The 15218-nt window shown below is 38.0% G+C and overlaps 1 protein-coding gene across 6 annotated transcripts in view; it reads right to left on the bottom strand.

Annotated features, from left to right (window-relative positions):
* NALCN (sodium leak channel, non-selective) overlaps window positions 1–15218 on the bottom strand; it is a 358635-nt gene that overhangs the window by 212856 nt on the left and 130561 nt on the right. For all 6 annotated transcript variants that reach the window (XM_034936923.3, XM_063595854.1, XM_063595853.1 and 3 more), the window contains exon 10: window positions 13502–13588. In XM_034936923.3, coding sequence (XP_034792814.1) covers window positions 13502–13588 — 87 coding nt within the window. The remainder of the gene's footprint in view (window positions 1–13501; window positions 13589–15218) is intronic.

Below are 15218 nucleotides of genomic sequence, written 5' to 3' on the forward strand. Positions count from 1 at the left end.
TAAACAATTTGAATATACATGATGTTTTATATTTTTCTCACTAGTACCCCACCAACCACACAGTTACTGAATAATCTCAACAGACTTTGACAAAAGGTGCTTTCTTAGTTACCTGTATTGTTGTGAGTTTTTCTTTATCTTTGTCTTCATGGGTAAGTTAGTGAGAGGTCAGGAAGGGCTACAAGAGGGCTGCTAGACAGGTGACACGACGCCAGGATGGTTTTGAGATGTCATTGACATTCCCATAGCTAATTAAATTCCTACATCTAGAATCACTTCAAATTGACTTTTATGTTCATCTTTTATTTTTAGTATTAAACGGTGGGCAGTTGAACACAAAACTTTTGTTTTAAACTCAAGAGACAAATTATGAATTCAAAATTGAAGCTAACTGTCCTTTCTAATACACTGCATTTCTAATGCAATGCAGGACCTCACTTGTGATATTTAATAAATGCATACATAAATAAAATAATTTTGAGCTATGTAGAATCTTTAATGAAAGACTCATTTTGAAATATTTAGAGTATTTAGGAAAAACATTAAAACAAATGTGAAGGACTGAACTGCCTGATACACAAAGTGACTTACATTTTAGATTATGTCTAAACCTGTCAGCAGCTTTAGAGTGCATAAGGCATCATATTGCTGCTCCAAACCCTTCTACTGCAGATTGTGTTGAACACAGAAAATACATAGCACTTTCAAACCCTGGGTTTAAGGCTTAAAGAAGGCTGCGTATTTAACCTGGAGATCAAGACTCGCAAAACCAAACCAAACGAACAAACAAAAAAACTCATCCTTCATTTTTGCCAAAGGTGACAATGCAACAAATCTTTGGTGATGGAAATTTGTCTCCAATGGACATTTTAAAAATGCTTGGCATAAGTTAGTACATGTCTCCTAATTAATATAATTGTAAACATTCAAGAGTTATAGGACTGATTCAAACTGGAGGATGAAAATATAATATGAGACAGGAATTTAGTTTGAGATAATGTGGCATGCAAATAATTTTAAAATGTTCTGCATATTTCTTCCAGTGAGGTTTAAAAATCAAAGAAGCAAAACTGTTTAATTGCCAGTAAGACAGATAAACAAATAAATAAAAATAACACTAATATTTTAATCTTATTTTTTATTATCCTATGCCTGGTCATCTGGTGTCTATTCTAAATATAATTATTATTTGAAATATAATCAGGATATATTAGATACATATTGAATATATATTTAAATAAATATATATGGGATATTTAGAACTGAGGATTTACACAATTGGCCTCTCTGTTTAGTTTATTTGGCCACTGGCTTCAAAATTACAATAGGCCTTTTTCAAGTAGCATTTTAGCTACCCCTTTCTACATGTAGCTATTTTATTTTTCCTGGTTTTAATATTTATTCCAGGTAATTACCGCATAACCATTTTTCTATTCACTTTTTCCTACAAACTTTTCCTCCAAGCAGTTGTTTTATATTCCCCTGAGAAATTGAAAATGAACGTGTGTGCGCCTGTGTGTGAGTGTATGTGTGTGTGAGGTATGTGCGTGTGTATGTGTGAGCATGCATGATTATGTACAAGTGTGTTTGTGCATGTGTGTGTGCATGTGTGCATAAGCATGTACATGTCTGTGTGTCACTGTGTCACTGTGAGTATGCGTGAGGTATGTGTGTGTGTGTATAAGCGTGTGTATGCATGTCTGTGTGCATGCATGTGTGTGTGTGTCACTGTGTGTCACCGTTTGTGAGTGTGCATTGTGAGGTGTGTGTGAGCATGTATGTGTGTGTAGCCGTGTGCATGTGTGCATACGTGTGTCTGTGTGTGATTGTGTGTCACTGTATGTACGTGTGAAGTGTGTGTGCATGAGCATGTGTGTGTAGATATGTGTGTGCATGTGTGTGTCTGCGATTGTGTGTCACTGTGTGTATGTACATGTGAGTTGTGTGAGCGTGCATGAGCATGTATAAGTGTGTAGGCGTGTGTATGTGCACGAGTGTGCATGTGTGTGTCTGTGTCACTGTGTGTGTTTGAGGTGTGTGTGCGTGTGAGCATGTGTGAGCCTGTATGAGTGTGTATGTGTGTGTACACATGCATGCTGTTTTTGACTGTGTGTCTCTGCGTGCATGTGTGAGCCTGTATGAGTGTGTATGTGTGTGTACACATGCATGCTGTGTTTTTGACTGTGTGTCTCTGTTTGCGTGCATGCGTGAGCATTTGGGGGAAGCATCGTTTGACACCTGCCTAAGGGGAGAGTAAGAATTTGGGTCTGCTGTGTGTGAGGCTATGCTTTCTGCACGTGAACGCAGCTGGATATGTACAATCACGTATAATTCAGAAAATTTTTGGCAAATGCGTATCGTGAATGAAGCAATAGAGAAGAAAGAGAAACAAAAAAGAAAATGACCAAATATAATCAAGGAATCAGAGATCACTCTGTTGAGGAAGCATTGACCTGATTTTGAGGGCAGGAATATGAAGATGGAGTGGAGAGAATGAGTCAAAAAATATCAAAATACTGAAGTAATGACAGAATTGAAGAAGGATCAGATTGGATTTGGAGAGGACAAAAGGAGAAGCATAATGGGTTGGTTTGGAGGTTTCTGGAAATGCAGGGAAAACCTAGTTTCTTTGTGGGAACGGGCTGGGGAGAGAGCTGCGTTCTGGAGGGAACCTACATTCTCATGGGCTCCATCAATTCTTGAAATGATCTGCCAGTTTGTGGGAAGGTTCACGAAGAAGATAGTTTCAGGAGTGCCTAGGATGTCACTTTGTCACTTGAAATGCTCACATCACACAGGCCACCTCTCCTCAATCTTAGCCTTCAATGGAAATGTTTTCAAAGAGCATTAAAACACTGAAGGAATAATTTCGCCACCATTTGACCTACTTTCAGCAAGCACCTGTTACCTCCCTCTGTTCCTCACAGGAGGCACGCGGTGGAATGCTACCAGAGGGAAACTGAGATCCACTGTACCACGTCTCATGCGTATGTACCTTCATTCTCTTGTCAGAGACTTTCCTCATGGTAATAGAGCACGGGGGTGTGTTGGAAGATGGTTCAAAAGTGTGCAGCCACATCTGTCAGAGTGTCAAGAGATGAAAACTCCTACCTGAGCAGCAGCGGGAAAACGGCTTGTCACAGCAGCCGCTGAGGAATGAGGGTCCAGTTGAATAGACTTCTATTTATCAAGCACTGGAGTGACCCTTCCCACAGCTATGGCTTATGCTAAAATAGTATTTAAACAGCTATATACCTGCTTGGTTTGATGCTAAAAGAGTCAATTATAACTTTTCACCTTTCTAAGACTCACACTTAAGCACACAACGAAGAAACTTTCTAATCGGTTTCTTTAATACCACATAAAAGAATTGCCTTATTGACTAAACATGGGAGAGATGAAAAAGGTACATGTGTCAAGCATTAATATTTTAGATTTGCCTTTATATCTAATATCTTAAATTTTTATTTAGAAAGAAACAATATACCCTTTAGAAACACTCAGAATTCCTGAACATCACTTAGAAAAATCAACAGATAAATGGGCAAATGAGATAAACAAGCAATCTACAGTCAGGAGATTGAGACCATCCTGGCTAACACAGTGAAACCCCGTCTCTTCTAAAAATACAAAAAATTAGCCAGGCGTGGTGGCTGGCGCCTGTAATCCCACCTACTCGGGAGGCTGGGGCAGAAGAATGGCGTGAACCCAGGAGGCGGAGCTTTCAGTGAGCCAAGATCACGCCACCGCACTCCAGCCTCGGCGACAGAGCAAGACTCCATCTCAAAAAAAAAAAAAAAAAAAAAAAAAAGAAAATGTGTGGCCCTTGAACCTAAAAATGTTCAACATCCATTAATCAGGGAGATCAGGGAGATGCAAATTTACATTACAAGACACAATTTCATGCCATCAGGTGTAAAAGCCTCATAATATCAAGTGCAGATGAAGATGTAGACAATGAGCACCCTTACACGTTTCTAGAAGGCATACAAAATAGCCCTATCACCCAGAGAGCCATCTGCCATATCTCAGAGAGTCAAAGGTGTTCATATCCTTTAACCCAGAAATTGCTGTCCTAGCTATATATGTCAGAACAGCTCTCTCACATGTGCATACAAAGGCATGGATAAGAAAGGTCTTAGAAGGTCTGCAATAGCAAAACAATAAAAAGCAAGCTCAATGTCCATCAACAGTGGAATGAATAAATGAATGAACAAACTGGGTTATTTTTACAGTAGAGTAATACACAGGGGTGAAAATGAAGTGGTTAAAAATATAACGTGGACTGCCTGAGATGAAATCCCCATTCAGTAACTATGTGACCTTCATCAAATTCCTTATGCTGTCTGTGCCTCAACCTCCTCTTTTGTAAAACAGATCGTGTTAGTACCTACATTTATGGTGCTGTGAGCATTAAATAATTTAATACCTAATAAAACACACAGTGAGTGGTCCGTAAATATTAGCTATTATTATTTCTGACAGACACATAGGTATTTTTTATCTGTGTTTCTAAATTATTTCAGAATATGTATTTTTTAAATGCAAGGAAATCGACTTAATATTATGTTGTAAAATAGCACCAATTTACAAATTGTCCATTTGTAAGTTTATAGTAACTATGTGGTGTTTCTCTAAAGCAACTATCTTATACAGCATGATTTGAGCTTCAGGTGAGACTGTAATAGCCTATTTCTTTAGCTCTTAACAAACTTCTCAAGTCCTATAAGATTTAGAAGTTTGACAGGAAAAAGGATCCCTGAGTTGTAAGTACTGCAGTCAAGTCTCACCACTTAGTATGACCAAAGAGTTGTGTCCTCTCTCCACCCATTCCATGAAGCTAAGGAGGGTGGTTGAGTAGCGGTTCCAGCAGAGATGGGGCAGGGCTTTCAGAGGGGATTAAAAAGGGAGGTTTCAAACGACTTTGGGTTTGCTCTGCAGGGAAATCCAATACTTTGCTTAAGCAGACCTGCTCTTTCCTTCCATTTGCACTCTCCTGACCTGCTGCTCCTGGCCATGCCTCCTGTTTCTGATGCCCCCGCGCAACTTCATTTTCTCCCAGTGCACCTTCACTTTTGGGTGTTTTCTGGGGAGTCTCGTTAGGGCTTTTGATTGGGAGGTCATTACACTCAGTCACAATCAGCCATACTTGGGTAATATGCAAGGAGAGAAACAAACCAAAACAAAACAGAAAAAAGCCAGTGTTCAAGGTGAGAAAACAGAGGCAGGCTCACAGACAGAAATCATGTGGCTCAAACGGAGAGTGAGAGACAGGCAGAGAAAGGCCGAATGACACTTGCAATAAATGTTCTCTTTGAGCAGATGGTCTGTTCCTTCCAAATAATTCTTTACTAAGTCATAAATACTCAATAATTCTCTCAAACCCAGGAAAACTGTATTCTCATCCCCATTTTCCATAAACATGTCCTGTCGCGTACCACTGGTAGGTAGTGTAGCTGAAATATGTTTCCAGAGTCTTATCTCTAACAGACCACAATAGCGTGTAGTCTCAAAACAAGATGTTGTGTTGGGTGTCTATGCAACAGGTGAAGATAAGGAGATCTGTAGCTGGGGAAGAAGGAGGGAGAGGTGAGGAGTCATGTTGGGAGATGCGCATTTAGGCAGTTGTAGCACAAAAAGGAAAAGAAACCAGGTATGGGGCTTGGCTTATCTATGTTCCTAGGCTTTTCTTTTTCACCACGAGTCATCTTGTCCCCACAGTATGGACCAAAAACGGAAAAGATAGGCAGATCACGAGGTCAGAAGATCGAGATCATCCTGGCCAACGTGGTGAAACCCCGTCTCTACTAAAATACAAAAAATTAGCTGGGCATGGTGGCGGGCGCCTGTAGTCTCAGCTACTCAGGAGGCTGAGGCAGGAGAATCGCTTGAACCCGGGAGGCAGAGGTTGCAGTGAGTCGAGATCACACCAATGCACTCCAGCCTGATGACAGAGCGAGACTCCTTCTCAAAAAAAAAAAAAAGGAACAGGCATGAGGGGCCCCTAAGTGACAAGCACATCAGCAATGCACAGAGATGAGAAAGAGCCAGAAAGACATTGCAGGCATGACAGAGTATGGGAGGGGGTTTTTCAGGGGTTCTAGGACATTCACTTACTCGTTTTAACATGAGGATAAATTTATTAGGAATTGCACACATTTACCATGCTCAGTATCTTATTAAACTCAGCCTTATTAAGCATGGTATAAATTTCATTAATAACTGGATAAACATGAGAAATGTCCTAGCCAAATTAATATAATTAAGTTGATTAACAAAAAATTTTAACAAGTGGCATTAAAGAGCTCACCACATATAACTTACCAAGCTAACAATACCTTTCTGCTAGCCCTCCTGCTCCAAACTTGTAGTCTTGCAGTTAAATTGACAAGTATGTGCATTTTCATTTATTGTAAAAACAGAAAGATCACTTCAAGGGCACCAGATTGAATCGTTTTCTTGCATGCCTGCATATGGTTCCTATTCTAATTATAATTATAGCTATGATTGTAATTGTAATTTGTGTTTCAGAACACAAAATAAATGTGTGGTTTCAAACTGCAGACAAAAGATGCCTATATTTTCCTCCACAAATGGCTCAATAGAGCCTATTTTTTCTGTAGAAGAGTAAGAAGATCTTTTATGTGCCCTAATTCATTTGACTATCTCCATAAGCAATATTTGAAAAGAGGAAACAAATACCATAATAATGGAAATATTTGATATAAGGTAAAATATGTATGTGCACATGTGGGAATGTAGGAAAACAATTTAAAATTAGTTGCTAATGTGTGATCAGAATCACTGCCCATTGAAATATATCAAATCCTAATAGTTTTATGCCAGCAATGTTTCTATATATATGTATATACACATATACATATACACACATACGCACTTATATATGTATATATAAAAACGTGTGTATATATATGTTTGTGTATATATACACACACACAGAGAGAGGGAGAAAGAATAAATTATTACTTGTAAAAAACTCAGCATCACAGAAGCATTGGTTACTTCATGTATTTAATTTAATAATGGTGAGGAAAATTAAGCCACCTTAATCAATCTTGTTTTATTAAATTACCTAATTACTTATAGTAACTGGATGAGGATACAGAGTAGAAAATATGGTGAAAAGTATAATACATAATACCAATGAAGAAAGTTTCGATTTTTTAGTACATTTCATTTATAAGAGAATTTGAGCCAGCTTCCAATTATGCTGAGTTATGATTTTAACATTTTAAAATGTTAAAAATATAAAATATATGAAAATACTATTTTGGAATCACTGAAATGTGTGGACTACTTGTTATTATATAATCTTTGTGATCTAAAGTTACATTATTTTCATTTATTCCGTGAGTCACCCAACCAAGTGCCTCCTGAGACCTAGCAAGTAACATAATGAGAAAACTAGGCTTAGGGTTACATATTTAACACATCGGAATAACTTTTTTCTTAAAATACTAGGTTCATTTGTCATTGTTTTCTGTAATCACAGGGTGCTTTTAAAATGCCTTGTATTTATTCTTTATTCATTCATCCATGCATTTGTGTATCTTTATACATTTATATATTTATGAATTTATTACTTGTTTATTTATTTCCACACGATAGAGTCATGGACAAAGAGAAATCTTTCTCTACTCTTAGAAAAATAAATGTATGAATTCTTGGGTAGTTAAAACACTCACCTCCAGTGCTGTGGAGACAACATGGAGAGTTGGGAAACTGAGGCACAATAAAGCCTCTCTGCCTCTGCTCATGTGGCAGCCGCCACCCAGCTCTGGCCAACTCTAGCCAGGTGGAAATGAGAGCTTTTTATTGCCAGATCATTCTCTTTTACAAGATGGGTAGGACGTGTGGGTTTTTATGTAAAATACTCTGGTTTTTAAACTTTGGGTCAAATTTAAAAACAAAGTCCCACTTTGAACAAAATCAACAGTTCCCAGTAGTTAAATGGGAACTCAAACATCAGTTTGCTGTCTCTCAGATATTATTGATACCTCATTTTTTCTAATTTATTTCAACAGTTTCAAAATTACAAATTCCATTTAAGTACAGCCGTTCAAATGTTTCATTCCAATAAACTCTGTTTTCTCGTTAACATACAATTAGTTTGGGTTCAGCTGGGCACAGTGGCTCACACCTGTAATCCCAGCACTTTGGGAGGCTGAGGTGGGCGGATCATGAGGTCAGGAGTTCAAGACCAGCCTGACCAACATGGTGAAACCCGGTTTCTACTAAAAATACAAAAATTAGCCAGGCGTGGTGGTGCATGCCTGTAGTCCCAGCTACTCTGGAGGCTGAGGCAGGAGAATCACTTGAACCTGGAAGGCGGAGGTTGCAATGAGCCAAGATTGTGCCACTGGATTCCAGCCTGGGCAGGAGAGTGAGACTCTGTCTCAAAAAAAAAAAAAAAAAAAAAAAAGAAAAAGAATGAGTTTGGGTTCTTTTCAATGATGCTATTCCTAACACTATATTTCTAAACATAAGACAAATTTATCTTATATGCTTACAAGATGAAAAGAGTTCTGAAAGAGGTGAAACATAACAGAAGTCAGGGTTATGTCCTGCCAAGGCTCTGCCACCACATATTAGAGGAGACATCCTGGCAAAACTATCCAGAGATATCCAAAGTCCTACAACCTCTGCGAGGCACTTTCTGGAAGCAAACTCCAAGTGTACTGCTTGCTTTAGACTCCAACGACATGCATATAGAAATAAGTGTTTTGTATGGAAAAGGGTGTTATTGCCACAGTCTATTCAATTTCTAGTTCTTACAGACAAGACCAGGAGGATAAACAGAGCAGCTTCTAAGCGAGAGGTCAAATAAGTACTTTCATAAGCCAAGAAGGTACTGCCTCCTTCTTTCACTGGACTGTTCTCGGTTAATAAACATAATTGATCATCTCTCATGTCTAAAGCACAGTTGCAGAAGTGACCACGACTGGTATGGTCTCTAAAGTAATGGAATTTCCCCTGGTTGGAGAAGCAGACATCAAACAACTAATTATATCCTTCATTTATTTTATTAAAATTATGACAGACATAAAAGAAAAGTGTAGGATGATATGAAAACATGTAACAGAGGTACCTGGCTTATTTTTTGAGGATAAGAAAGTGATGTTTGAGCTGAGTTCTGAAGGATGAGTGAGAAGGAAGTGGTGTAGGAAGAGGAAACATTGTGTGAAAATGTCAGTGCTTCCTGGAGGCAGAAATGCTTTTTCATGTGAGATAAAATGCATAAATGCAGGAGTCTGAGAAGAATCGACTCAACATTAACCTCCAAGTTACTCATTGGAAGAAGAATGAGGAAGGATACATTGAAAGAAGATTTCAAGTAAACTCTTCCTTTTAATTTTATTTCCATATTAATTTTTTATGAGAACATGTTCACATTTTGCTTGTTTTAAAAATAAAAAGAAGTGGTATATGCTCCTGTTCAGCCTTGAGAGTAAGATACCATGATAGTCCAAGCCAGGGAGTGGAAGATTGAGATGAAAGTTTTCCTGTTACCCAGTTTTAGATGGCATTAATCATTAGTAAAAGCCATCAAGTATTTCAGGACCATTTTATCTTCAATATATTTTTACTTAATTCTTTTCCTTTAATTAATTAATTATTTTCTTGCTGAGACATAGAAATGTATTCTCTCTCTAATCACAGCTCCTGCCCGGTACAAACAGATAACTTCTTGGCCATCCCACTTTTCTTCCATGCACTCTTCATTGCTGCCTCTGGAAAGCTTTATTCAGGGCCAAACACATGAAGTTGAGTGGAATGAAACTTGTGTCACACTGAATTACCTGACCCCTTTCCCCCCAGTTTCTAAGCATATGAGTCACATTCATAAGATGTCATAAGTATGCTGCTATATTCATAACACATATCTCATATAGGGGTCTCTGAGATGCCACATCTATACACTTCAAGCCCAACATCTATCCCCACACCATTCCAATCTTTATTTTACTATCTCCTTGCTCGATTTTGTCATCACACTTCACCCTGTCATTAATCCCTTGTTATTCTCAAATCTTTGTGATAAGGAGGCTGACTTGCCTCCTAATTTCAGATGGCCACCTTGAGGCATCTATTAACAAGGATTTAATAGATTTTAAAGCTCTGGATACCATACAACTCTGATTTGGCACTCAGAGTAGCCCTGATAGTTTATTTCTCTATCACGAACTTATGATTACTTGCATATTTTTTTCAGCTGGATAAAGCATGGGGCTAGGAGCCATAAGACCCAGCCATTAGTCCTGGGTTCTCCCTCTGGTTGAATGTAACTTCAGGAGACATCCCTATGTCCTCTGAATCAGCACTTTCTCCTATGAATGGCTGACCAGGCATGTAGGTCTTTCTACATCACAGGGTTGTAGTAAACCTCATCCTTAGTCATTCTTTTCCTCATTCTCTCTCTCTCTCTTTTTTTTTTTTTTTTTTTTTTGAGACAGAGTCTCACTCTGTTGCCCAGGCTACATTGCAGTGGCACAATCTCAGCTCACTGCAACCTCCACCTCCCAGGTTCAAGTGATTCTTGTGCCTTAGCCTCCCAAGTAGCTGGGATTACAGGCGTGCACCACAACCCCTGGCTAATATTTGGATTTTTAGTAGAGATGGGGTTTCACCATGTTGGCCAGGCTGGTCTCAAACTCATGACCTCAGGTGATCTGCCTGCCTCAGCCTCCCAAAATGCTGGAATTACTCAAGGTTTTGATTTTAAGATTATGCACTAAAACCTTCCCCGACCTCTCAAAGAGGACCCCAATTTATATATTCTCATTGCATCTTGCATTACTTCTTTCAAAACCCACGTCACTCTTGTGATTGCTAGCTCAATGCTGCCTTTTTCCCTCCCACTCTCAAGCATACTGTAAGCTCTATGAGTGTGGAGACTGTGCGTGTTTCTTTCAAGACTATCTTAGTGTCTAGCACATAGTTGGTACTCAGTAAATATCAGTTGATGGATTAAAAAATAATGTCAATGAAAGTGCTTTTTAGGTAAGAAGCTAGTACTATAATCATTGTCATTATTGTTATTACTATTAGTAGTGATAGTAGGAGTAAAGGTAGTTGTAGTAGTTTTATATTAGCAGCATAGTCAACATCAAATATAGGACAGAAGGAGGACCACAAAATAATACTTATCAATATTCATCGTAAGCTTTTCTACTTATTGCCCTCCATTTTTTTAAACTGACAGAAATAAATAACTAACAATAAACAAAATGAAAAGGCAGTCTATGGAACAGGGGAAAATTGGAACACCATATTTCTGAAAAGGAGATAATATCCAAAAGATGCAAAGAACTCATACAACTCAATAACAAAAAGCCCCCAAACTAAAAAACAAAAACAAACACAAAATGCAAATAATCTGATTATAAATGAGCAAATTCTGAGTAGATTTTTTTCCAAAGAAGACATATGAATGGCCAATAGGTATATGAAAAAGTGCATACGATCCCTAATTATCAGGGAAATACAAATTTAAACCACAATGAGATATCACCTCATATCTGTTACAATGGTCACCATCAAAAAGACAAAAGATAACTATTTGGCAAAGGCATAAAGAAAAGATAACCCTTTTACACTGTTGGTGGGGATTTAAATTGGTAGAGCCATTCTGAAACACAGTATGGAGGTTTCTCAAAAAATTAAAAATAGAACTACCATATGATCCCACAATCCCACTTCTGGATATATGCCCAAAGGAAATGAAATCAGTATCTCAAAGAGACATCTGCAGCCCCGTGTTTACTGCAGCGTTATTCACAATGGTCAAGACAGGGAACAACCTAAGTGTCTACTGATGGATGAATGGATAAAAAAAATGTGGTATAGACATACAATGAAATATTACTCAGCCATAATAAAGAAAAAAATCCTGCCATTGACAACTATATGGATAAGCCTGGAGGACATTATGCTAAGTGAAATGAACTAGATACAGAAAGACAAATACCGCATAATCTCATTTATATATGGAATCTCAAAAAGTCAAATTCATTGAAGCAGAGAGTAGGATGGTGGTTACCAGGGGCTGGGGACAGGGGGTAGAAATGGGGAGATATTAGTTATCAGTCAAAAGATGGCCAAGTTATCAGGATCTAATAAACAAAGTGATTCATTAATGGTTAATAATACTGTATTGTATACATGAGATTTGCTAGGAGATTAGATCTTAAGTGTTACCCCCCACCCCATACACACAGAGGTAACTACTGAATATATGCGGTGATGGGTGTGTTAATTAGCTTGGTTGCAACAATCGTTTTACACTGTGTACATATATCAAATCATCACATTATATACCTTAAGTATTTATAATTTTATTTGTTAATCACACCTCAATACAAATAGAAACAAAAAGAAGTAAATAACTCTATGGTAAAATGGCCATATAAACATAGCCCACAGTAATGGCTCAGAGTACAATTTTATTTTTCATGTACCCATCCTTGAGTTGCATAAGAAGTCCCTATCTGGAGAAAGACCCAAAAGAAAGAAAAGAGATACAGTCTCATCCCACGGCAGATGTGAACACTTCTCCAAATTAGGAGGGCAGGATATAAAGAACTATGGAAACCACCCCTTGCGAGAAGAGGATTTGTCACTGAAAACCAAAAAGGCTAAAGAAAATAAAATTCTCCAGGTGGAAGAATCAATTCTCCGATCCTATGAGTGGGCTGCTTGGAGGGAAAATGAAAGTGAAAATATTATGGAAAGTTAGGGGTGCTGCTCTTGGTAAGGTGACATTATTTTGAATGAGTTACTGATATTTAGGGGGCAAGGAGGGGGAACCAAGGAAGAGAAGATGTCAGTATGGCCCCCTGAAGAAGAGATAAAGGAGTTTATTGGGCCTTATTGTTATTATTGTTATCCATATTGTTGTCAGTGGCAGCTTGGAGAAGATGGTTTTTCCAGAAAGTTCACAGGCAGGGACGTGAGGCTCCATCTTCTAATCACTGTGAGAATCTATCTCATGAGGACTCTCAGGCCCCACCTGCAATCCTTATGTTTGCTATCAGTGCACTTTCCTAAAGAAACACCTCTACATTATGTTCCTCTGAAAGCTTCCAAATGCAGAAAAACAGAGAGACTATGTATTAACATATTTTTCCCAGTTACTCGGGGAGGTATGAAACAATGAATTTGCCCACCGCCAAATAACTCAGTCCTTTGGTAAAGAATATTTTTATAAGATTTCACATGTCAACAAAATTCTTCATTGATTCAATACCACTGAAATGCTCTTACATGCGTGCAGCCATCAGAAACTTATCAAATCCCTATTGTGTAACTTAAAAAAAAAAAGCTAGGTCCTGGGAATAGAGGAAGGAGTGAAGTACCATCTCTAACTTCAGGATCTTAAATTTGGATAAATCTAGAGCTTAAAGAGCTGTGGATTTTCTTGGATGAAATAAAGTTCAAAGACCTTTGCTGGGCGATTTTAAAAAATGTCATTGTACTGCACCTGGAGGCAGGCTGGGGCGCGTCCCTGGGGCTTGTTGACATCCACAGCTACCAGCTGCCAACCTCCAGCAGCATCTTCATGAAACATCTTCAAGACAAAGAAGGGAGATGAGTCAGAGACATTTAATATGGAACATTGAGAACTCTATGTCTCCAGCTTTGTATATTTTTATGTTATCAAAAATTTGTCTTCTTATGGATTTATATTTGGAATGAAGTCATTTCAATTATAGTTCTTTAACATTGAAAGCTTAAATGAATGAAAAAAGAACAATGATAATAACTTGAGTTTATTGACTACTTGCTATGTCAGGCACTTTCTGTCTTGCATATGCTTTGCATATAATTGCTCAAATATTCTTCTCCACAAGAGAAATACTTTAGTATTTTATCCCCATTATATTGATAAATATCTATTAGATCTGGGAGAAAATGAAAATCAGAATTTAAAAGCATTGTGTCTGGTGTGTTTTTACTATAGGTAGCAAATTTTTATTTTTATTTAGTGGACAGTTCTCACTGACCTAATAAAAATATTCTCAGGATCAATAAAATAAGAAGTGTGCATGTGGCATAGGGAAAGAACTGGTGTTATTTTAATGGTAGAAGATTGCCACATTGCTTAATAGACTTTGTGTAATTATTTTAACTAGGCAGCAATTAACCTGCTCAACAGAAATTTTATGTACGTATTATGAAGGGAACAAGTAGTTTCTTTCGGATTAAAGACCTAAGTGATGAAATTCAAGATGCTACAGGCCCACTAAATCTGAAATCCATTGAATTAGATACCTAGGTTATTATCTCCTAGGTACCTATTATCTCCTAGGTATCATCACATATTACCTATGTGTCAATATCACACCCAGCTGGAAGACATTTCCCACTTTCACGTATTTTCCCACTAACATATTTTTCTTTCTAGTTCTTAGGAGCGAGTGTGTGTGTATGTGTGTATGGTAGGAATAGGGCAAAATTAAACATTTTTGTTTTTCTAAATAATGATACTAACTACAAGTGCTCACTGTTTTATTCCTGCCTGAGGTCGCTGCTTTACAGAAATAAATATTTCCTTTGTCACCCTTATTTATGTCCTCCTGTTAGTCTGACCCTGTATTCGAAGGGGTAACTGCTAATGGAAATATGAATAAGATGATGCAAAGATCCCATTACCTAGGATTTGTAATTAGAGTTTCAAATCCCTGGTAGTAGTGGTGGTAGATCCTTTGTGGAAAATAAACTTGCCTTCTACAAAATGAGTGAGGTGGTGAGAGACAGTTGCCAAAAATCACAGTCCCTATATGTATTTTTATTATTTATTTATTTTTTAGGGGAGATAGAGTCCTGCTCTGTCGCCCAGGCTGGAGTGTAGGGGCGTGATCTCCACTCACTGCAACTTCCACCTCCCGGGTTCAAGCAATTTTCCTGTCTCAGCCTCCCGAGTAGCTGGGACTACAGGCACCCGCCACAATGCTCAACTAATTTTTGTATTTTTTTTTTTTTACTAGACAGAGGGTTTCAGCTTGTTGTCCAGGGTGGTTTCGAACTCCTGAGCTCAGGCAATCCCCCAACTTCTGCCTCCTATATGTATTTTTAAATGACAAAATTAAGGTGCACATTTACATAAAGCTCCTTTGACAAAGATGCCAACTGCAAATTGCTCATCTCAGCTGTCCATTTACAGGATTCTGATTTTCTTTAGAATAAACTGCAAAAAC

The sequence above is a fragment of the Pan paniscus genome, chromosome 14 (genome assembly GCF_029289425.2).
Source record: "Pan paniscus chromosome 14, NHGRI_mPanPan1-v2.0_pri, whole genome shotgun sequence".
Taxonomy (NCBI): domain Eukaryota; kingdom Metazoa; phylum Chordata; class Mammalia; order Primates; family Hominidae; genus Pan; species Pan paniscus.